Below are 22,040 nucleotides of genomic sequence, written 5' to 3'. Positions count from 1 at the left end.
ATGTTGTTACTTTATTTCTTGATATTACTTTATTATTTAAAATTTAATGTATATAAAAGATCGATTATTATATTGAGTTAATAAATATTATTATGCTGCGCTATTTGTACCCTTTGCAGTAATGGACATGTCTTTCGATTCTTTCAGGGAAGAAGGTTCTTCCGCATTTCGGACATGGCACCAATCCATTCAGATGATTCTCCCATATCCTGTCGAACGTGCCGATAAAATCAACGTTTCCGGACGCTGCAAACAGAAATTAAACTTTCACCTAGAACCAACAATTGCAAATCAATGAAGTAGAAAGAGAACAATAATGGTTGAGTGTATATTTCACATTAATACTGCACACATCTTTACAAACTCTGCACTAAAAAAAAATAAATTCATGTAGATCGTAAGTAATAGGAAAGGCCAAACCGGGAGATGTAGGATTTGCTAATAGAGAGGAGTCTCAGAAGGTTTTCAAGGGCTTAGTTGGCCCCTTGCAGTTTCTTTCGTGTACATCGACTCTATCCGGATTGAAGGTGCGATTGCAATGTTGGCAGGGCACCAATTGGCTAAGATGAGTATGCCAATTGGTTTCCTCCATAGCAGCGAAGTCAATTTTCCCATCCTCTGAAAGAAAATAGTTTCACATTGGAAAACGTTACTTTTCGATATCTCAAAAGATGTGCTCGCTTATATGAGATGCTGTGAACTAAAGCAAGAACGAATTGTAGAGTTTTCAATGTTGATTTGTTTGAAGAAAGACGTTTACATGAAAGGGCGTATAACGAAGTGATCCAAATGTTGTGTGGCAGAGATTAATGGTATTGCATAAGAGGAACCTGGAAATACTTACGTGTAAACTTGATGTCCGGCTTCAAAGGGACCTGTCTTCTCTTGTTAGGTGGAAGTTTATCGTTCTCCAAAGTCCACTTCTTGAGACATTGAGGCTCGTGTATGTAAATCGAGCTTACACCAAACAAACGGCCGCACAGGTAGCAAGGAAACATAGGCGGCTTCCTTCCTGACGTTGGTCGTTTGTTCTCCGGTTTCGGAGGGATCTCTTTTGTCTTCACGGAAACCGCGATGTCTGCAAAACGACAGGATTTAAATGAAGGTACAAACAAGGGTATACTTTACTAGCAGCACCTTTCGCCATCGGTTCGCGTTGTTTTGCTGGCAAGTCATCGTTTTGAATGTGCCATTTCTTCAAGCATTGGGGTTCGTGAATTTTTATGGATTTGGTGCCGAAGAGTTTTCCGCATACCGAGCACTTCACCGTCAGCGGTTGCTGGGACTTTGCGTTTGAGTAATTTCGCAACGGTTCATTGTTGGATTTCATCTGAAATGACAAACCAAACAATGAAATATTTGTTAGTGATAAATATAAATATGCGACCGTTTAAATTAATTACTCCATTCATTCATATTAGTATAAATAGTATTTAATGATAACGTAAGATAATCATACATTAGCCTCCCGAATAACGCGCTTAATAAGTTAAGCGTTATAGAAAATCGTGTTATACGAGAATTGCGTTAAATAAAAAAGTCTTCTCAATATTTTTAGCGCGTTGTACAAATGCATTATATGAGAGTCTACTGTATAGTATAGTTACTATATTTAATCGTAAATTAAATTATCTCAATATATATATTCAGAAATGGCAAAGAGTTAACGATCATTGATGCAAGAAATACTGTCTTTATCAAGTCTTCATTGACCAATGCTTTTTATCTTAATATATTACATAGATATATTATTAATCATTTCTACGATTGCAGGCAAATATAAGAACTTAGATGTTGTTATAATTATATAATTTCATTATTTGTCCTAAAACTGCATGTACATAATTTATTAATAAAACATATATTGAATGTATGATGTACAGAGATAGTCAGAGATTTGTTCGGACAAGCTATTCACAGCATAATATTCCATTACAATCATGTAAATAAAATGAAATATGTAATTGTGAAGCTGATATTGCTCGGTTTATTACAAGTCAATGGCAAATCGGACCTTTGAACAATGCCTTTATAATAATTAGTTATCTTACGGCTTGAGCAAACAAACGTCTGTATACATGCATGCGTCGGCCGCTTCTTAATAAAAAGGGATTACATAAAAACGACTATTTTGGTCTTTGTAAACATTTTCGAATACAGGGTCGCAGGTAATCCGAAAGTTAAACAACAAAACTACCCATGCGCAATTTTGCGAAAACTAATTATCATTGTTATGTATCATAATTACATTTTCATTACAGATTCGAAAATAAAATATAATCAGGCTGTTTACAGAGTAGATCGGCCATAAATCATATTTAAATAGCCAAGACAAACAATTGATAGGGTAACATTTAAATAAATAAACTGAAATGGGCGTTGATAATAATTGTTCCTCCTCCCTCTGCGTTCCAATGATAACTTTCTTCAAGTGGAAAAGTCATTCCATTATTGACTATCGAGAAGAGAGAATGTGTTTAGTAAGTTGGTGAGAGCTTTTATTAATATTATAGTAGTAGAACGAGGCGATGGCGTTGACGAAGTCGAAGAGTATAGAAGCGGAGCTTCAGACGATGGCTCTGGATGCAGCGGATTCAGAGGATACGGTGCAGCTGACTTTTTGCCAGAAAGCCAAGCTGGTCTTCACAAATATATCAGTGGAGCCGATATTGGTATGTTACACTCTTCCTAGCGTGATGTCCAGTTTGGCAGTGCAGAATCTGAACTTGGAAAAGGCCTGTCGCGTGGATTTAGCATTGAATGGGACAGTCTGTGATGCTCTGGCCGACAGAAATAGTTCTGGTTATACGGAAATAGAAGAAATTGAAGTTCAGAAGCTCGTTGCAACGGCGATGGCATGGAAGAACGTCATACAAAGTATGATCCCGGCGTTGTTGCTCATGTTCCTCGGTTCATGGAGCGATCGTCACAATAGAAGGAAGCCTTGCATCCTGTATCCGATATTGGGAGAAATCGCGGCCGGTTTTGTATTGATCCTATGCACCTATTATTTTTACGAACTATCAATTATGTACGTCGTATTGGCTGAATCGATTCCTGTCGCAATCACTGGCGGATGGTTCTCCATGTTCATGGGTGTCTTCAGTTACATAAGCAGCGTTTCAAGCACCGAGACGCGCACTTTGCGAATCGGCGCTGTAAATTTGTTCTCCAACGTCAGTTTGACCATTGGAATAGCGCTCAGTGGTATCCTCTACAAGCAGATAGGTTTCTATGGGGTCTTCTCCTTGGCAGTGGGCATGTATACACTCGGTTTCTTGTATGGATCGTTTAACGTGAAGGAATGCCCGGATAATCCGGATCAGGAACAGAACGAGGTGGTGGTAAACAAAGGCTTTTTCGCCGATTTCTTCGACATGAAGCACGTCAAGGATACGCTGGCTGTGGCGTTCAAGCAGGGCGCCAGAAACAGGAAGAAGAGAATTTGCACAATCATGATTTTAGTTATGGTCATCATAGGCCCCATGCACGGTAAATAACATTTTTTATACTTAACAAACAAAACATCATTATTATATTCTCAGAAATCGAGTAAATCTGTCCGTAAACACTGCATCTTAATAACATTCACGTGTTAACTAATTAAATATAAATTAGTGGCAGAAAATAATAAGATACGTGGATTATATATAATTTGTGTTTAATTAAATATCTAGCTGAGCAAATAATTTAATTAGTTGCATATAATAAATCATTTTCGTTACGTTCAAAATATACGTTTCGAAGCCATTGATATTAATTAATTCTTTAAATAAACAATAACAGAATAAGCATAAATAACCGATAACATTAAGACTCAATAAAAATTGTTGATATTATTGAGCGCAAGTAAATATGTTTATTCAACTCTAATTATTATTATTGATTTTTTTTAGGTGAAATGAACGTTATGTATTTATTTGTTAGATACAAATTCCAATGGAGCGAAATCGATTACAGTATTTACTCAACATTTAACTTCGTTGCCCACATGACAGGTAAAATTATTTTTGAAAATTTAAAAAAAAACTAATATAATTAAAAAATGTCTTTGCAGGTACTTTGTTCTCATTAGGATTCTTCTCGAAATACCTCAAATTGGACGATTCAATTTTGGGTATGATCTCGAACATGAGCAAAATCTTAGCGTGCTTAGTGTTCGCATTCGCCGGTTCGTCGACTGTTTTCTACATGGGTAAATATCTCTAAAACACTCAGAAATGAAGTAAAATACTAAAAATTGTGTTTAATTTACAGGTGCTATTGTTGAAATGTTCAATGGAACATCTTTCATTGCAATGAGATCCATCATCTCGAAGCTGGTTCCTCCAGATGAATTAGGTAATGATTTCGTTAAATCTTATTATTCGTTTAATTAAGAGTTTTTATATTTGTAGGAAAAATTTATTCACTCTTCGGTGTCTCTGAAGCGCTGATGCCTTTGGTGTATGGACCCATGTACAGTATAGTATACAGAAACACGATCAACTATCTTCCCGGAGCGTTCTTCCTAGTTGGCGGATTTCTCACAATACCATCAGTATTGATTTTCTTGTAAGTTGGTTTATCTAATTTATAAAAATAATCTCTAACTTTTTTCAAATTTTCAGTTGGCTTTATACCGAACATAAAAAAGACCAGCTAGAGGACGAATTGAATAAGAAGCACGAGATGGAACCATTGAATAAAAACAATGGAATGATTATCGAAGAAATTATTATAAATACGAGCAAACACTCAATCAATGCAGAGACCACCGAAACAAACTAAATCATTTCATATGTAATTTTATATGTTAAAGTTAAGTTCAAAAAGTTTCTCGTCGATATCACGTGCCTGATGTAATATCGATGTCAAATCTATGTTTATTTTGTTTATTTTATAATCAATTGTTATTATTATATTATTTATTAGAAAATAGATAAATTCTGATAAGATTGCGCGCTGTTCTAAGTGTGTTAAATATTGTAATTCTTTTGTAAATAAAGAACGGTAAATAATGAGCGGCAGATAATCTTCTCTCTTTCTTTTTTAATGAAATATATGTCATTTGTATTGCTTCACAATTGAATTTCTTTAAACTCTCACAATAAAAAAATAGCCATCGCCGAGTGTTTTGATTTAGAAATGTTAGTCAATACTTCATACTTACAAATCCTTGTAGAGGTGCTTTGCAGCTTTTCTGATGCACAAGCAAACGGTCCGGATAGAACGTTCGTCCACAATTTTGACAAGCCGTTAGAGCTGCCTAAAATAAATAAAATAATGTCAATCAAAATGCAAATATAAATTCATTATATAAAAACTTAAACAAATATATAAGAGACAATTACAATTCCAGTGGCGTAGCTACACTATTATAACAAATACAATTACATATACAGTGGTACCTCGCTTAACGAGCATAATCCGTTCCAAAATTTCCGGATTTTTACTCGTATAGTGAAACAATTTTCCCCATATAAACTAATGTAATATAAGATAATGCGTTCCATTTTCGAGTCATTTTTCTTACAATTTATTTTGCTCGTTAAGCGAGGTTCCACTGTATTTTATTTTCAGAAAGAGTATACAAAATATGGCTTTTTATATGTATATACATTGCAGTTTATTTAATTACTTTGTATAACAACAATTTTACGCTTAGGTTAAATCCAGACTTTACGGAAAAAAATAATAAATAAATTTCCCAGGTTTTTTGTTACCTGTTGATGCGAAAGAAATTGATAAGCAGACTTAAGCTTATCAATTTCTTGCTACGTCACTGCTTAATCATGTTATTATAGCAGCGTTTCTAAGCCGCGCACATTTTTGTTTGTAGTTGTATTTCACCAGTTGCTTTGACACAAGGAGAAAACTGTCATTAAAATTTTAACGCAACACAATTTTGGGTATTAAGTTTAAACATATGCATTTTATTAATACACAATTCGCTGCAGTTAATTCCATGATGTGCATAAATGTTTATAATTAAATACGCATTTCGGAATGTTCCTTTGTCGAACGTAAGAAGAAGTAAATACAGAACTTCTTTGATAGCGATCGAATCACGAAACATAAGTCACCGTGACACAAATGCTAGTAAAAAAACGCACAATAAGTGGTTAAGTTTTCAGCAGACATGCTATTATTGTTATCGTGCTTTTAGTAAAAACTTTCGGAAAAGTTTCGTCTACTTGTGTATATACAAATATCTTTTGATGCCATCTTTTGATCTTTATTCTAAAACTATACACGAGGACAAAAAAGCTAAACCTGTTATTCTTTAGAAATCTTTAATATGTTCTGATAGCTAGCTTAAAGTATTTGTTTAATAACTTAAAGACTTACGTGAGTTAATTTCATTAAAAAATATAATTACATAATTTATTAGTTTCATGCAACCCCATTAACTGTCTTGTCTATGCTATAATTATACTTCAGATATGAAAACATAATAATTGTATTTTGATTTTGCTGTTATGCCTTATTTATACCCTTAAATAGTGATTTTCGACCTCGAATAATATTTTTTTTATAATGCTTATGCGAATATTTCTATATGTGAAGTATTAATACTATTAAATGATACAAATCTCAAAGCACGAACTTGTTGCTAATCAAATTTAACATGATAACTTTAAAGTCTGGATGTTGCAAGATGAATGAGATAATTACCTTCAAAATTTTCTAAGATTTTTTTCTAAGATTTTCTTTCCGCCTTAAGAAGTAATGATTGCATACTATTTTTATGTACTTGTAATAAATATTGTTAAACTATGGAAATATTAATTGTAAATGGAATGTTTTGAAGTATGTCATACTATGTAAATCTCACGTGATGAAATTGACAGATCGGTTCAACACTTCCTTCACCGATTTTGTAATATTATAACGTATTAAGTAATATTACGTAGTGGTTTAGGGATCAAGACAAATCGATGTGGATTTCTCGGTGGGGCTTATGAACAGCCGTTTCGTTAATCCGCCAGGTTACATAGGTGGCGCATAGACGGCTACGATAATGATTTAATGATTGTTGCAGTGCAATGCCCTAGCCACCTTCGACTACAAAATGGTGTAGCATTGAGACAAATGTGAACGTGAACTTCCAAGGGAGGGACATTAAGAATTCATCAAGCCTCGGTCGTCCCGATGTTAGCACAGCACAAATCGAACTAGAAATTGCTCGACTTGTACCGGCGCACCGATAAAGATCTACACCAGCGGTTCCCCAAAAAAATAATTTGGAATGCTGCCCATTTATCAAGAAAAACAAAATGCTCAGCCCATTTTCTTGAAGTGAACAAATAGAAAAATATCAATCATGCATTTGTGTACTTTAATTAATCTATATTTCTATAACATTATAACTAAGATTACATGAAGCTTGAAATTATATATTTTTTTAAATTAAAGTTAGAATTATAATCAGAAAAGCAAAATAATAAAAATACATGAATAACATTGAAAAAATCCTAAAGAAAAGTATGAACCTGGTGCGCTGCTATCGATTTAATAATGTTCGGCTCTATCGGTTTCTTTTTTTAGTTAACACATTTGTGACAGCTCTAAACATGGTGAAGAAAATGTCCATAATCTATATTAAAGTACAGGTTCTGCTTTAACAGACTTTGGATTTCAATAATTCCTCATTTGTTGTTATTTATAACAATTTTTCTTGTAATTTTTGAGATTATTCTCTGTTTATACTACAAAAATGGTTCAAAACAGCATTAGGTAAATTCATTTTAAGACTATCTTCAAATTGATTTATGTTAGAGAGTCTCTAATTATTGATATATTGATGTAAGCAATTATTTTACAGACGGTGTTTTGATACAAACGATGAAATAACATTTAGTTAATCCTCTTGAAGCTGATATTTTATTAAATTTATTAAGCAAATCTGCTAAATACGTTAAGTAATTTTTTGAATCAATATAAAGTTGGCCCGTAAATTATGATCTTTACTTTCTACGATCTTCAGTACTGAGTTTATGAAATCGATCCAAAGAGGCACCTTTTTATATATACAATTGAATTTTTTATCGTTTTCAACACAAAGTTATCTAATCAATGTGCATATAGACAAAAGCTTCTGATTTTTAAATATTACTTCTGATTGTGTTTATTACTTTAATGATATAATATCATATAATCTGCGTAGGCACTCTTTCACTTTTGACAATTAAATATTGACTATGTATGACTCTGACAATGTGTACAGTGAATACAAAACGATAAACATTCTAAAAAAATAAATTGATTTGTTAATTGCTATGTATTCGACATGCAACAATTGTGCTATTTCAACGTTTCGAATATGCGGAGATGGCCATTTTGGGAACTACTGCTGTACACCATTTATTCCCGAAAGCCCAATTTCATTCCTGATTCCAATCTGAAGCCAATTATTTTGAAGGGTTTAACAGGAAGGCGTTGCGAAATAGACGTATAATTGTAAGCTATGCATACAAGTTTTATTGATTTGGAAAAGTACCTAACACCACTTTTATTTAATTTTTTTCATAATATTTCATTTCGTGAAAGCAATTAACGGATATAAAAGGACGTGCGGCCATTCATGGAATCATGGCATGCAAGTAATGGTTAATCGATAGATGGAAAATAAAGCACACATATTGTACTGTTAACCTTCCAATTTCAAAAATTTCCATTGAAAATGCCACCGTCCGTCGATAAAAACGGAAGGTCAGGACGGAACATCAAATATGCATATCTGTCCTCAGCAGTTTGCACGTGAAACAACGATACTTTACCTGTGAAGCTTTCCATGCAAACTTGTTCCACTCCTCCTTATCCAGGTTTGCACTAGGTTTCGGTGGTGGTTTCTTCCTCAGATGGGTTGGTAAGTTGGCATTTTCGCGTTCCCATTTCTGCAAAATTACGAATCATTAATGCGTTTTGTCTGCAGGAGTAATTGCCCGACGTTGTCTTCAGACTTCCGGAAGTCGAACGTTTATTCCGGTTTACTAGGTCAGTACCAACTTAAAGGTTAAACTTAAATTATGCAAAGCGGTCAAACCGTTTTATTAACGATGGACGCTTTGTTCGGGCGCAATATAAAGAGAGAGAGAAAGAAAGGGAAAAAAATGCAGGATCGACAAAAGGAAACATTTGAATATAATTAACTTTATCGCAATTCGCGATCGACCAATGCATGCCATAAATCAAAATATTGCTTTTACGAAGACCATCTTATTTACATGTTAAAATGTAAACAATTTATAATTGAAAATTACGTAATATGTATTACACGTCTACAATGTAATGCATGGAAGCGAAATAAATAACATTTGTGAAAATAAAATATTTATCTTGAATATTTGTATCAATTTTGCAACACGTTCATATTAAATAAGTGAGATTAAATTTGCATATGCTAGCGAAAAAGTTTATAATTTGAAATATTGATGATGATGTTACATCAATTATAAATTCTATAAATAACAATTACGCAGACATAGCTAGATTGTATTATTACCGTTTTCGAACGATAAAATACAGCAGACTATCATAAACACTCTAAAATGTTGAGACAACATTTACAAAGAATATATTAATCAAAGACTATAAATCACACTGCAATTCCAATTTGATATATTTACGTAAAGTAGTACGAAAACACGTTAAAACATTAATAAGTAAAAACACTTACTTCTAAACATTTTGGTTCGTGCAAGGGTAGAGAAGTTGTTCCAAATTCTCTACCGCATAAGTAGCACGTCAAAGTCCTAGGCCCTTTTGTTGGCTTCATGGGCTTCAGATTGGGCTCAGCACTTTGTGAAGGCAGGACGATCTTATTCGGTGGTTTGGTAGATTTGTATTTGATGGCAAGCGGCTTCTGAACAGAGTTTTTGACAACCTTCAGCTCACATTTCCTGACGTGTGGCTTCAACGGAGTGACGGGATGACTGTGGAAACGCTCCGGCTGATCCGGTCGGCCGCAGGTGGTGCAAGGTTCCGGTAACAAAAGTTTGGTCGATTTCCGCAGCTTCGGGCTCGGCTTTCCCGGCGATCTCTTCCTCAACGCCTTCAAATTATTATTAATATCGTCGGGCTTCTTAGACGCAGTTGTCGTTATTATGGTAGGAGATCGCACTTTACCGGTGATCTCATCCACTTTGATTCGACCCGAATGCGGCGATATTGGTTTTGGTAGATTTGAGACAGGCCTTCGTCTATCTACCAGAGCTGTTCCGGTCTTCGGTTTTGTGCGATTGATCGTGGCCAATGGGATTCGGCATAGGTTGGTTATAGTCAAAAACTCTTTGCGTAGAAGAGACATGTCGATTTTGGTGGCCAATCTGATGTCGAGGATCTGTGGCCTCTCCAGAGTCGCAGTCTGCGGTCTCTTGTTCTCCACATCCTTGTCTTTGGAGGGCCAAGTTTTGGTGAACAATCTGAGACCAGGATTTCTGGTCATCTCTTCATTACTCGCAACAAGTGGAAGCACCAGGAAAGTCTTTGTGTGGTTCTCTTTTGGGGATCGTCTCTGTTTCATGCTAATTGCAGTTCGTCATTGTTTCGTGTGACTTGGTTTATTCGGTATTAATAGCCGCAATCGAAAGCACGTGTTATTCCTGCGGCACGGAATTGTACTGGCCACTCTTTCGTCCTGCCAGGTGTGCTCCGACCAGCAGGATAACCCACGCGCAGACACGCTCACACTCACCAATAGAAATGACTAACACTCCTTTATAAGGATAAAAGTTAATGGCACAAATGACGTCAGAGTAGGATACACTAAAACAAATAAACGAATACTGGAAATACTTTTTCAACAAACATATTTTATGATATAGGTTGAAACGCGTTGATAGAATCGTTACAAAAATTCATTCAAACAAACATTTCTACCACAGGAATGCATAATTTATTAAATGGTTTATTATTTAAATGAGACGGCGTTCTAATGACTATTCTGCGTGAAAACTCAATTGAAACTTAAATAAAAGTCTTATAAATAGAATATTCCAAGAAAATTTACTAAATATATATTCATATTATTGACTACAAGAAAAGTAGTCAACAACTTGGATTTACTAAAGTACTACTAGAAATAGTCTTAAAACAACTCAAATTTTGATAATACATACAACTAAAGAAGAACCTTAATTAGATAATGACATGACAAATGAAAAAAAAATAAATTTAATGTAGAATTTTATATTTGTTTTTGTATAAAAAAATAGGAACGCAATGCTAAAAATGTAACACACAAAAACAAAACCTTGTACTAAATTTGATATCAATCACGAAAACGCAAGTATCAAATATATATTAATTACGTGTGCGGGTGTAGATATTATGTACGATTTATTTCGAGCCCGTATTCAATTATGCTATTTCACAATGAGATGGAAGAATGCAAAATAGAAACCTATTAGGTAATAAATCAGTGCAGTTTTTTATTTCGTAATTATACAGAATTAATGAGTTCCTGTATTTAGCTTTAAGATAAAATCGTCTCTTTTAATTTTGTAAATATTTTATATTCTTTGAATTAAGCAAAATTAACTTTTTGAAAATTTAGATATTAAAAAATATATAGAAGCTTTGTTAACAGAAGTAACGTTAAGTAAGGTATGACTGTAAGTATCATGTATACTACAATAATTTTACGCTGTATATAAAAAGAATATTATATAATATATGTGATAGGAAACCATCACTATCAACGATTGAATAATAAAGTAATTAGTCAAATATAACATATATTTGTATAATTATTTGAAAATTTTCCGATAAATTGATATCAACTAAAAAATTCACTGCTATCAAATTATTTGATAAAACCTCTTGTTGAATTTAAAAGATATTTTTGCATGCATAGAACTTAAATTATTTTGTTAAAAAAATAGCCATGCCATACAATATAAAACATACAAATAAAGATTCATTTAATTCTGTAAAATTAAAATGTAATCAAATTTATTTCAAATAATAAGAAAGTTGTATCAATTAATTTTGATATACATATGCAAACAATAAGCTTTCAGTTGAAAATACATTAGAAAAAAAATGTAAATATTATCTTATATGAACGGGGGAAGATACATATTAGTTGCTAAACTAAATAAAAATGCAAACGAAAAGAAAAACAAACTCTGTAATAAGTGAATAAGTAAATATATTAAAGACAAACAATGACGAAAGGACGCTCTATATGACCTTCGTTTGATGTTCAAACCGCGTGTACTTTAAAAGACTACTAGAATACAGTGGAATAAAATAAATTGTAAGAAAATTGTCTCGTTTAACGAGCTCGTTTAACGTTTCACATAACGTGTGAGGAAAAGAAAAGAAGTCCCGGATTGCGTTTTAAAACGTGTGTTTCACTATACGAGTAAAAATCCGGAAATTTTGGAACGGATGAAACTCGTTAAGCGAGGTTCCACTGTATGTATATAGTAAATCGAGTTCGAAGTTTGTCTGATGTCCGGTTACAACTGCATTCTTTACGAACATTTCAATTGGCGCGTGATTCGGTAGTGAAATGTTTGGGTACACAACTCGATAAGCTGGACGAGAAGTAGCGATTGGAAGATAGTGGGAAAGAGATTCAGTTGCTTTCCTTACATGTGCGTGAAGCAACATACTAGCATAGGTATAAAAATAATCTGCAGATTAGGTAAGATTAATGGATAAAGTGCAAAAATATGCGTTACAAAAGGTTGCAACGCTAATGCAAATATATTATAATCGTGTATCTATGTATATATACAACTTAATGAAGTGTTTTTATAAACAACAAGTATTTGAAATGGTTATAAATATGCATGTACAAACAATTTTTGTTTGATGAAAACATGAATTAAAGTAGGTTAAGCAAGGGACAACATGGCTACTGTAAATTTATACTTTACTTTTTTCTAACATTAACTTAGGAAAAATATTAAAAGAAATAAATTTAAACTTCTGACGATTAACTTGTTTTGAACATTTCGTAAATGTCTCGATTTATCTATTTTTTTATTTAATCTGTTATAGCTGCAAACAAACATCACAATACTTATCACATCTGTATTTAATAAAGATTCATTCTTACGTTTCTCTAAAACGGTTAAAGGATTAAATTACATATTTGTTAGTTTACATGAATTATAACGATATTTATTATAATTTTCATATAAATTTTTAATACTATTAATTCCATGCAGTTTTATTTCTAAAATTGTAAACAATAAAAAGTATATCTGCTAAATAACTCATAACAAAATAAACATTACATATAATTAGTATTGTTTTACACTATATGGTAAAAATCTATAATTGCATGATTTTTATTTAAGTAAATATGATTCCGATTTATAAGAGTTATTGTTTGTTCTTCTAGCATCAACAAAAAGCAGAGAAAATGGTGCAAGACGCTATAGAAAACGGAATGCCTGGCGAAAGACCGATATATGGTACATTCAATAAATCGGAAACAATTATGAAAACGAAATCTTTCATCAGAAAAATATGGATTGGCTACTCATATATACCGTCACTAATTTTATTGGCGTTGGTGCTTTGGGCCATTGGATATTCCTTATTTGGAGATAAATATGCAGGAATTGAAAGCCAATTATTCAGTTTAGCTGTAAATAATTATACATTTATTATTTAATTTAATAATGTTTTTATGGCATTATATTATAGGTCTTGTTTATATTAGCTAAAATTGTGGGATGTTTGGTGGCTTACCTGAAGATCCCACCAATGGTGGGAATGCTCTTAGTAGGCGTACTTCTACGAAATGTGGGTTTCCTGCATATCACCGGAAATTATAGAAATTTCACAAGCGTATTAAGGTAGATTTTGAGCTGTCAATTTTGTAAATAGTAATTACAATAACTGAATGTATTTTTAGGCAATTAGCTTTGGTGAATATAATGTTACCAGCCGGTTTAGGAATGGATCCAAAAGCTCTGAAGAAATTAATAGGGATGATCCTGAACTTGGCCATTGTTCCGGTCGCTGTTGAAGTAGTCGCTATAGCTGTGGCATCGCACTTTCTATTGAATCTACCTTGGTTATGGGGTGTTTTGCTTGGGTAGGGTGCTTCATATATTTCGAAAGTACAATATGTTGTTGAAAATTAGTTTGCCGGTGCTTTCAGGCTCCTTTTGGCTGCAGTGTCTCCGGCTGTCATCATTCCGTGTCTTTTCCAATTACAAGATATGGGCTACGGTGTTAACAAAGGCGTCCACACCTTGGTTATCGCAGCATCAACCTTCAACGATATTATTTGCATAGCGCTCTTTGGGATAGTACTTGGCATAATATTCAGCACCGGTATGTCAATATTTGAACAAGATGATTAATTACAATGAATTCGCAATCTAGGTACTCTGGTGATGCAAATATTACAAGGACCTATAGTGCTGGCCATAGGTTTCGGCTTTGGAATTGTTTGGGGATTTGTCTGTCGTTTGGTTCCTAGCAAACATGAAGATCATGTGGTTACACTTAGAACGTTACTCTTAGGATTAGGTTGCGTCCTGTCTGCAGTAGGAAGCGACGCAATAGGTTATGGTGGAGCAGGGGCCTTAGGTTGTATAGTTGCTGCTTTTGTGGCGAGCCTAGGTTGGCGCAAAGAAGGATGGGACAATAACGTATAAGATATACTAGTTTTCTATCAATAAGTAAACTAATAAAAGCCATTTTAGAATCCGGTCCGATTAAACTTTATTCTTCTCTGGAAATTCTTTGAACCAATCTCATTCGGTCTCATCGGAATGGAAGTTAACTTCGAAATCCTCGAAGGTTACACTGTATTATACGGTACTATAGCTATGACAGCAGCTCTTCTGGTAATAAAGTCTATTTGAATAAAATATATTCATTCATTAATTACATTTATAGCTTAGAATGGTAACTTCATTTGCTGTGACGCAATGTAGCAACTTGAATTTAAAAGAAAATATCTTCGTGGCGATTTCATGGATTCCAAAAGCAACTGTACAGGTATAATTTTAAGCATTAGATTTTAAAACAAGGAATATTATCATTTTATACTTATAGGCGGCTTTGGGTCCAGCAGCCTTGGATATCGCATGGAGTTTAGGAGACAAACAATTGATCGAATACTCGAATGTCGTTATAATCGTTGCAGTTATTTCAATTATCATAACTTCGCCTATTGGTGCAGTGCTCATCATGCAATTGGGACCGCGGTTTTTACATAGAACAACTGAAAATACTGCAACTGAAGTACTGCCGGAAGTGCAAGTATCACAAATCGAAATGGAAACTCAAAAAAGTAATTAAATTTTAACGCTCAATAATAAGATATTTAGTTTATTAATTGTACTTAAATCTCCAAGTAAATGATTTTTATATTGTATACAAATAAAAGTATTTCCGTATAAAAATAGTATGTTCATCTGCGGTATCTGTAACGTTTGAAGTGGAACCACAGTTGGAAAATGTTGTTGTGAAACTGACACCGAAAACCTCTCTTGTACGAATACTCCCACTCCCGATTTACGATCTTGAAGGCGATGTCTTCGTAGGGTGGACCAGCATGGAAACGCAAAATTGCGAATTCCCTATTTTCAGGACATGGTGTCTAAAATTAAGAAATACGATAATTAACATTTATCAAAAACAATTGCTAACAATATGCTTACCAGATAATACTCCGGTGTACTATTTTTGTTTATTAGATCCGGATAAAATATATTAAATTTGTATCCTTGCACAATCTTCGGCGGTGGATTGTCCATGTCGTAATGGGTCTGATTGTATTTGTTCCATTCGAAGCCAGTGTGCACCCTGTTGAAGTATCGCGGTTTCCTGGGACGATACTTGTCGGACCACAAGTAAATTTGGCTATCCAAAACCGATTCCACCGAAAATTGAGCTTCGTCATCGCCCATACCTTTACGCGCTTCTTTGATTAGTAGCATATCATCCTTGGATACCGTGATCTATAGATAATACAGAAATTAAAAGGTTTTCCAAGATATAAAAGTAATAGATACTCACTTCGTCTTTATTACCAGTTCCTAAAATGCGCACTCTTGCATACTGTATCCTTTTATCATCATCCTTTTCACTAACCACAATTGTTCCAGGTTCTAAATCGTTGGACGATAGGTATTTCGGACTATACCCACCAGCTTCATACGAGGCAAAGCATTCCTTGATTATTATATTACCGACATCCTCTGGCTCACTAAACATAACAAGAATATATTTATATTACGGAAATGTCTAAATATTTTCAATAATCTCACCTTTCAACAATTTCATCTTCTATTTTCGAAGAACTTGGACCAGGTTCAGAATCGTTCTCACACGTACTAACAACATCTTTAGTAGGAGGTGTGATATTTGCTTCAGGTGCAATTGGAAGCACAACGCCTTGTTCTGCTTTAAGCACCTGCAACTTCTTTCTCAAATTTTCTTGATGTCTATCCCTCAGCCTAGCTCGTGCCATATGAGCTAAAACCCATGAAATGTAAATATGACGCAAAATTAATAATTGTTATTACAAACCTTTTAATTGCGAGAGTAAAGATTCCCAATACCCAATATCGATTCCGTCAGCTTTACCATTAATTTTCGTTTCAATGGAAGTTTGCAATTGGGCTAACTGAGTGGACGTCTTTCCCTTGAATACGTTAGTAACATCTTTAGCAACTGACTGATGGATTCCTTCACGCCGATTCATCATATCGTATTCATCTTGTTTCTCCAGCTTCCTCATTTTGTGCAGTTCATCTTCCACGATCACAGTAATGTCGTTCCAATAATCCAAGTTCTTCCCCCTTTCCAGCTCCTTATAAACTTTAATGTCCTCAACAAGATCCTCCAGATCTTTAGTCTGCAGACCATTAAGATATGTATACGGTTCATGCATTTCCACAGCATCAACCTCTTCTTCAGTGTTTATGTACTTTGCCAATAAGTCAATTGGTTTCGCTAAAATAACCGATATTAATGATTGAAATCATTACAAAGCAACATAATTTACCTCTTCCTTCTTGTATTCTTATATGCGACCTTAATCTAGCTTGCTCCAAATGAAATTGATCCTCTTGCTTCTCCCATTCTTCGAATTGCGCAGCTTCTTTACTGCGTTGCATTAACTGCATCTCTTCCTCCCTCTGCTGTCTTTCCAATTCCCTTTCAATTCTCCTCTTCTTGACCTATTGCAATTTAAAATGTATGTATAACAAATGACTTAAAATAAGCACTAAAAAATACCTTTTCAAGCTCTCTCTTATTCTCTTCCTGTTTATACCTATTCCTGGTTTCCAATTCCTCATGGCTTGCACCAATTAAACCATCTTTAGCCATTTTCTTAGTCCAAACAAATGTAGACAACAAATTACCATCACCAAATGGATTGTCAGTGTTGGTATAATGCAGATATTCATTATCCCACCCCATTCTTTCCTTTCTTTTCCTCTCTTTGTCATCTTTTTTCTTCAATCTCCTCAATCTAAAAATACAATTGATTTAAAAGTTAATTCAATCATTATAGGTGGATAGAAATATTTACCTCTTTTCTTCTGGTGTTTCATTAGCTTTCATAAGTTCCTTTTTCTTTTTCTTATCATCTGCTTGCCGTAGCCTTTCAGTTTCCAGCTTCTTCAACAACTTCATTGAAGTATCTGAGCTTCCACTGCTGCTACTGTCAGCACTCGAGTTTGAACTGGACCTTGCTCTATCATCCTTCTTTTTCTTGTTCTTGCTTTTTGACTGATTCCTAGATTTACTATCAAATTCCCTTTGCCTACTGGATTTTGATTCATATTTTTCACGTCTATCCCTTGACCTTGTCCTGCTACGACTCCTTCTGGTTTTTGATTCATACCTGGATCTGTGCGAAACATCCCTAAAATATGTAAAAATAAATTATAAATAATTTAATCTATGGCATTACAATATTTACCTATCTCTCGGCATATTTCAACAAAAAATAATTAATTTAGGTAAACACTCTCAATAATTATTAATATAGGTTATGTTTAACGTTTCTTAAAGTCAAAACAAATTAACATCTAGATAGGCAAACCAATATACAATCTTTATATAATTATAAATTACAATTTACTATTTCCATTACATTACAATAATGTATTATAATTAGCTCGTAATATCATTAATAAAAATATTAAAAAATATATATTCAAATATATTTTTTACGAATTACAAACCTGTATAAAATCGTTTCATTTTTTAAGACTGATATTAATCTTGTATGTTTATTTATTGATATAAATACTTATTGATATAAATACGCATTTGTCCATAAGCCTTTTCATGATACAATTTACATTAATTTAGTTATGCAACCAATCAGTTGGATGTGGCGCGCTTCGAGGTCAAACGCGAATAAATTAGGACGTCCACTTTTACTAGATCCACGTTATATTATATACGACGAACGCTAAATCTTATCAGTATTCATTGAGACTGAATCAGAAGAAGAATTAAAATGTTTCAAAGGACGTCGGTTTTACTCTGCAGAGTGGAAAGATTCGCTCAAAGTAAGTGAACTACAGTTCTCATTGATTGTAATTGCCCTTTACATATTTTTACCTTAACGAATAAAGATAACTTGGAAGTTATTATATATTTATAAAAACTTGATTTAAAATAAGTTACTTAAATTTATGACTTAAGTCAGATAATTTTAACTCAATTTATAGAATCATGTAGTTTCTACGTATATCTAGTTTAATATAATTACAGCGTTTATGAATTTATTAATAAATCGAATGGGAATTTCAATTAGATTGAACTCAACAATATGCCAGTGATATGTATTCAATGCCATCTGTTTCAGTTAGCATAGGATATTATCATACGTATTTTTTTTCTCTTTCTATTTTATTTTTGTTTATAGAAATTTATGTAGCTTCGTATTATAACTATTACATGAATAAATGAGATTTCTCCATATGCTTTCTCTATCTTCCAAACGCAAAGGGTTTTGATCCCTGCTGGAATAGTTATAAAGGGCTTTTTAAATCAATTACATAAGCCACGTAATTGCGGAGAAGACAAATACATACTCTTACGAAATGTTTAATATCGTAATGTGTACAAGTCCCAATCGTACAAACAAGATTTTTTTTTATAATAAACTAATTTTCACGCTCGCTTTATCTGCGTTGCACAGCGTAAATATTATTTGTTGCGTAACGATTTCGGTATGTTATTTTCCGAGTTTGTATGGTTTTCTTTCCAATTTGATCATCTATGTGCGTAAAATTGGTGCGTATTTCATTGACACTCAGCTATTTAGAGTTTATTAAAAATAAAATCCGTTGGTTTTCAAGGTGATCAGGAAACCGTGCGTTGAGTACGTATTCCTGTGTATTCAAAACATATTCAATAAAATTAAACAATTTTAAACAGCGCTTTAATTATAGTTATATCTGTTAATCTGAAAAAAAAATCAAATTTATTGTATTATTTAATCTATTTAAGTTGTTGTATAATTTCCATAAAAAAATCCTTGGTTTTTAAGTGATGATTATCAAACGTATGCGAAATGTGATCGAAGATAATCCAAAGAGTACGAAATTGTGTGTATGTAAGATAAGAAATTATGTAACGACGGAAAAATTATCTTCCAAAGCCGTGTTTTACGCTACTCCGGGATCAAGAAAATTGTCGGATTGGAGCGAATTTTAGGTGTAATAAGTCCCTAGTCACGATTATAGTCAAATGTAAATATGGTGTGACCTTCTCCGGTTATCAAACGTTTATTATTACATTGCTTGACTTGCTTGCACTATTGAAGCGTCGATTCATGTTTGTTTTATCCATTAGTATAGGGATCAATAATAATCTGAACTAGTTATAACAATTTCGAAATGTTATATAACAAATAACCACGTATAGTAATCAACAATAAAATTTAAACAAAAATGAGTAATATAAAATATGAAACTACATATGATATTTGAATAGAAAAGTTAAACATTTCTGTATAGTTAAGCAATTCCAGCTAAATACTGTAACACTCAAGTTATAATATTATATAATCTTTCACATAACATTTACAGTTGTATTATGTTACTGTTTATTATATTTTAATTATTTGATTTTAATATTTACAAGTTATTATTGTTTTTGTTTTTATATAAATATAATCATTATATTTTAAAGTAAAAATTATACGACCTTCACTATGTCAGAAAGATTAAAGTCAGTTACTCTTCAAGTTCTGTTATTACATAATTTAGTACAATTATTCTCAGATGTTTTAGATCTTAAAGTAAAAACTTAGAACATATAAATAATTTTGAGAAACAAAACTGTTAGAAACAAATAGATTTTTCAAAATTAAAGGATAATGTTTATGAGATGCTGTTCACTGATTTTTTTATATGCAATACTAAAAGAATGAATTTGTTCTAACAGCCAGAACGATAACCAACAATGTCGGTTTCATCGGTTTGGGAAACATGGGTTCCCACATGGCCAACCATTTGGCTAAGCAAGGAAGGAAACTGAAAGTTTTCGACGTGGTAGCTGATGCCGCCAAGAGCGTACCCGGTGCGATCGTCTGCAAAACCCCACAGGAGGCTGCAACCGATGTTTCCGTTGTCTTCACCATGTTACCAGACGGTAACGTCGTCAAGGATACCGTACTCCGTAACGAGGGCATCGCCAAGGGAATCAAGAAGGACGCCCTCATGATCGACTGCTCCACCATCGAACCAACCACCGCCAAGGAACTCCACACCATCGCCAAAGACAACGGATACCGTTTCATCGATTGCCCCGTATCCGGAGGAGTAACCGGTGCTGCTGCTGGCACATTGACCTACATGATCGGAGGTGACATCAAAGACGTAGACACCGCCAGACAATACCTGCTCCAGGCTGGCAAAAACATCTTCCACTGCGGCGGCCCAGGAGCCGGACAGGTTGCTAAGCTCTGCAACAATTTGATCCTTGGTGTCACAATGGCCGGTACCGCCGAATCCATGAACATGGGTCTTAAGTACGGACTTGACCCCAAGGTCTTGACCGACATCATCAACGTCTCCACCGGAAGGTCGTGGTCTTCGGAGACTTACAACCCACATCCAGGAATCCTCCCCAACGTTCCATCTAGCAAGAATTACGATGGTGGATTCATGGTTAAATTGATCGCCAAAGATTTGGGTCTCGCCGAAGGCGCCGCCTTGGCTGCCAACGCTCCAGTTCCAATGACCGCAGCTGTCCATCAACTTTACAGAGCTATGATGAACCATGGCTTGGGCGACAAAGATTTCTCAGTCATCTACCAATTCTTGCAAGGCAAGAAATTCTAAATATCACCAGCGAACAACGACAATCTCAAGTACAAACTTCCTCACAATGAATACTGCATTTTTTTTTAAATTTGAAACATTTTATACTCTAAATACCGAATAAACAAAATGGTTGTTATAAGAATATTTGTTTTACTTTAACTTACGCATTTAAATAATGCATTGTGGACCTGTGGGATTTTTTAATCTTTCTGTCTTTTTTACTTAAAATTGTATTTTATTAATACATACAGAGTATTTGTTTTGATGTATGTAATATTTTATATTGGTTTTGAATTGGAGAAGTTTTATTCTAAGATTTTCATACATGACAATAAAAGACATAGATTTTGTTAAAATTGGTATGAAACTAACAATATGAAAATTATAGATTATAATAGATCATTAATGGAAGATGTTGATGATTTTTGGGATTCGGTTACACAGGTTGACAAATTGTGGATCTGCGAATTGACAATGAAAATAAAAATATTTTTTTGATAGGCAATATATTTGTGGCTGTTGAATAATTTTTATTTTATTGTGAGAATGTTTGCATTTGTGTAAGCTCAATGGAGATCGTCGCTTCTTGTACATTGCTGCCACTCCCAACATAGTATCACATCAGGGCCGGCGCTACAGAATCGGAAAACTGGAATTTGCTCATATCGGTAAATGTTCATAAATGTATACAAAATCATTGTATGTATGTAACCCCCTACATACAATTATTTTGTATACAAAGTGATGTCAAAAGATCGCCCTGTAAATAGCGGCATAAAC

At 33.8% G+C, this 22,040-nt stretch overlaps 5 protein-coding genes across 8 annotated transcripts; 3 read left to right on the top strand and 2 right to left on the bottom strand.

Moving 5' to 3' along the window:
- Window positions 1-65: 65 nt before the first annotated feature.
- Window positions 66-10,690, bottom strand: LOC108562467 (zinc finger protein 474-like). 3 transcript variants are annotated; one of them, XM_017920820.1, is made up of 6 exons: window positions 9,662-10,690; window positions 8,763-8,879; window positions 5,153-5,248; window positions 1,138-1,330; window positions 845-1,078; window positions 66-246 (listed from the first exon to the last, which is right to left on the bottom strand). In XM_017920820.1, the coding sequence occupies exons 1-6, from the start codon at window positions 10,505-10,507 to the stop codon at window positions 101-103; spliced, it is 1,632 nt and encodes a 543-aa protein (XP_017776309.1). In that variant the 5' UTR covers window positions 10,508-10,690; the 3' UTR covers window positions 66-100. The 3 variants fall into 3 exon arrangements, with proteins under 3 accessions (XP_017776309.1, XP_017776310.1, XP_017776308.1); XM_017920821.1 differs by having other exon boundaries at window positions 150-271; XM_017920819.1 differs by lacking the exon at window positions 66-246 and adding an exon at window positions 315-618.
- On the top strand, window positions 1,902-4,819 carry LOC108562469 (proton-coupled folate transporter-like). Its single transcript, XM_017920822.1, has 6 exons — window positions 1,902-3,492; window positions 3,897-3,998; window positions 4,058-4,195; window positions 4,258-4,341; window positions 4,398-4,554; window positions 4,611-4,819. Exons 1-6 carry the CDS (start codon window positions 2,529-2,531, stop codon window positions 4,768-4,770), a joined length of 1,605 nt encoding a protein of 534 aa, XP_017776311.1. The 5' UTR covers window positions 1,902-2,528; the 3' UTR covers window positions 4,771-4,819.
- Window positions 8,894-15,311, top strand: LOC108562470 (mitochondrial sodium/hydrogen exchanger 9B2-like). 2 transcript variants are annotated; one of them, XM_017920825.1, is made up of 9 exons: window positions 8,894-8,979; window positions 13,343-13,591; window positions 13,651-13,802; window positions 13,862-14,044; window positions 14,111-14,286; window positions 14,338-14,606; window positions 14,661-14,804; window positions 14,857-14,958; window positions 15,016-15,311. In XM_017920825.1, exons 2-9 carry the CDS (start codon window positions 13,364-13,366, stop codon window positions 15,259-15,261), a joined length of 1,500 nt encoding a protein of 499 aa, XP_017776314.1. In that variant the 5' UTR covers window positions 8,894-8,979; window positions 13,343-13,363; the 3' UTR covers window positions 15,262-15,311. The 2 variants fall into 2 exon arrangements, with proteins under 2 accessions (XP_017776314.1, XP_017776313.1); XM_017920824.1 differs by lacking the exon at window positions 8,894-8,979 and adding an exon at window positions 12,410-12,637.
- On the bottom strand, window positions 15,294-18,004 carry LOC108562466 (cactin). The gene is made up of 9 exons (XM_017920818.1): window positions 17,897-18,004; window positions 17,504-17,839; window positions 17,206-17,443; window positions 16,973-17,147; window positions 16,495-16,920; window positions 16,233-16,440; window positions 15,982-16,171; window positions 15,624-15,923; window positions 15,294-15,562 (listed from the first exon to the last, which is right to left on the bottom strand). Exons 1-9 carry the CDS (start codon window positions 17,908-17,910, stop codon window positions 15,374-15,376), a joined length of 2,076 nt encoding a protein of 691 aa, XP_017776307.1. The 5' UTR covers window positions 17,911-18,004; the 3' UTR covers window positions 15,294-15,373.
- A 372-nt stretch (window positions 18,005-18,376) lies between these two features.
- Window positions 18,377-21,402, top strand: LOC108562456 (NAD-dependent L-serine dehydrogenase). Its single transcript, XM_017920806.1, has 2 exons — window positions 18,377-18,494; window positions 20,380-21,402. The coding sequence occupies exons 1-2, from the start codon at window positions 18,443-18,445 to the stop codon at window positions 21,276-21,278; spliced, it is 951 nt and encodes a 316-aa protein (XP_017776295.1). The 5' UTR covers window positions 18,377-18,442; the 3' UTR covers window positions 21,279-21,402.
- The last annotated feature ends 638 nt before the right edge of the window (window positions 21,403-22,040 follow it).

Source organism: Nicrophorus vespilloides, unplaced genomic scaffold, assembly GCF_001412225.1.
Source record: "Nicrophorus vespilloides isolate i.1.1-1 unplaced genomic scaffold, Nicve_v1.0, whole genome shotgun sequence".
Lineage (NCBI taxonomy): Eukaryota > Metazoa > Arthropoda > Insecta > Coleoptera > Silphidae > Nicrophorus > Nicrophorus vespilloides.
Note: the sequence above shows the minus strand (reverse complement) of the source record. Positions and strands in the feature narration are given on the sequence as shown.

What these genes read in the sequence shown, in the direction of transcription:
- LOC108562469 (XM_017920822.1), top strand. Translation starts at nt 2,529, where the DNA reads ATGGCGTTGACGAAGTCGAAGAGTATAGAAGCGGAGCTTCAGACGATG. An exon ending in CATCATAGGCCCCATGCACG is followed by an intron (nt 3,493 to 3,896) that starts GTAAATAACATT and finishes GATTTTTTTTAG; the next exon opens with GTGAAATGAACGTTATGTAT. An exon ending in GTCGACTGTTTTCTACATGG is followed by an intron (nt 4,196 to 4,257) that starts GTAAATATCTCT and finishes TTTAATTTACAG; the next exon opens with GTGCTATTGTTGAAATGTTC.
- LOC108562467 (XM_017920819.1), bottom strand. Translation starts at nt 10,507, where the DNA reads ATGAAACAGAGACGATCCCCAAAAGAGAACCACACAAAGACTTTCCTG. An exon ending in ACGCGAACCGATGGCGAAAG is followed by an intron (nt 1,079 to 1,137) that starts GTGCTGCTAGTA and finishes GTCGTTTTGCAG; the next exon opens with ACATCGCGGTTTCCGTGAAG. An exon ending in GCCGGACATCAAGTTTACAC is followed by an intron (nt 619 to 844) that starts GTAAGTATTTCC and finishes ATTTTCTTTCAG; the next exon opens with AGGATGGGAAAATTGACTTC.
- LOC108562470 (XM_017920825.1), top strand. Translation starts at nt 13,364, where the DNA reads ATGGTGCAAGACGCTATAGAAAACGGAATGCCTGGCGAAAGACCGATA. An exon ending in GCCAATTATTCAGTTTAGCT is followed by an intron (nt 13,592 to 13,650) that starts GTAAATAATTAT and finishes ATTATATTATAG; the next exon opens with GTCTTGTTTATATTAGCTAA. An exon ending in CTATGACAGCAGCTCTTCTG is followed by an intron (nt 14,805 to 14,856) that starts GTAATAAAGTCT and finishes TTACATTTATAG; the next exon opens with CTTAGAATGGTAACTTCATT.
- LOC108562466 (XM_017920818.1), bottom strand. An exon ending in GAAACACCAGAAGAAAAGAG is followed by an intron (nt 17,444 to 17,503) that starts GTAAATATTTCT and finishes TTGTATTTTTAG; the next exon opens with ATTGAGGAGATTGAAGAAAA. An exon ending in TTTACTCTCGCAATTAAAAG is followed by an intron (nt 16,441 to 16,494) that starts GTTTGTAATAAC and finishes CATGGGTTTTAG; the next exon opens with CTCATATGGCACGAGCTAGG.
- LOC108562456 (XM_017920806.1), top strand. Translation starts at nt 18,443, where the DNA reads ATGTTTCAAAGGACGTCGGTTTTACTCTGCAGAGTGGAAAGATTCGCT. An exon ending in AGTGGAAAGATTCGCTCAAA is followed by an intron (nt 18,495 to 20,379) that starts GTAAGTGAACTA and finishes TTGTTCTAACAG; the next exon opens with CCAGAACGATAACCAACAAT.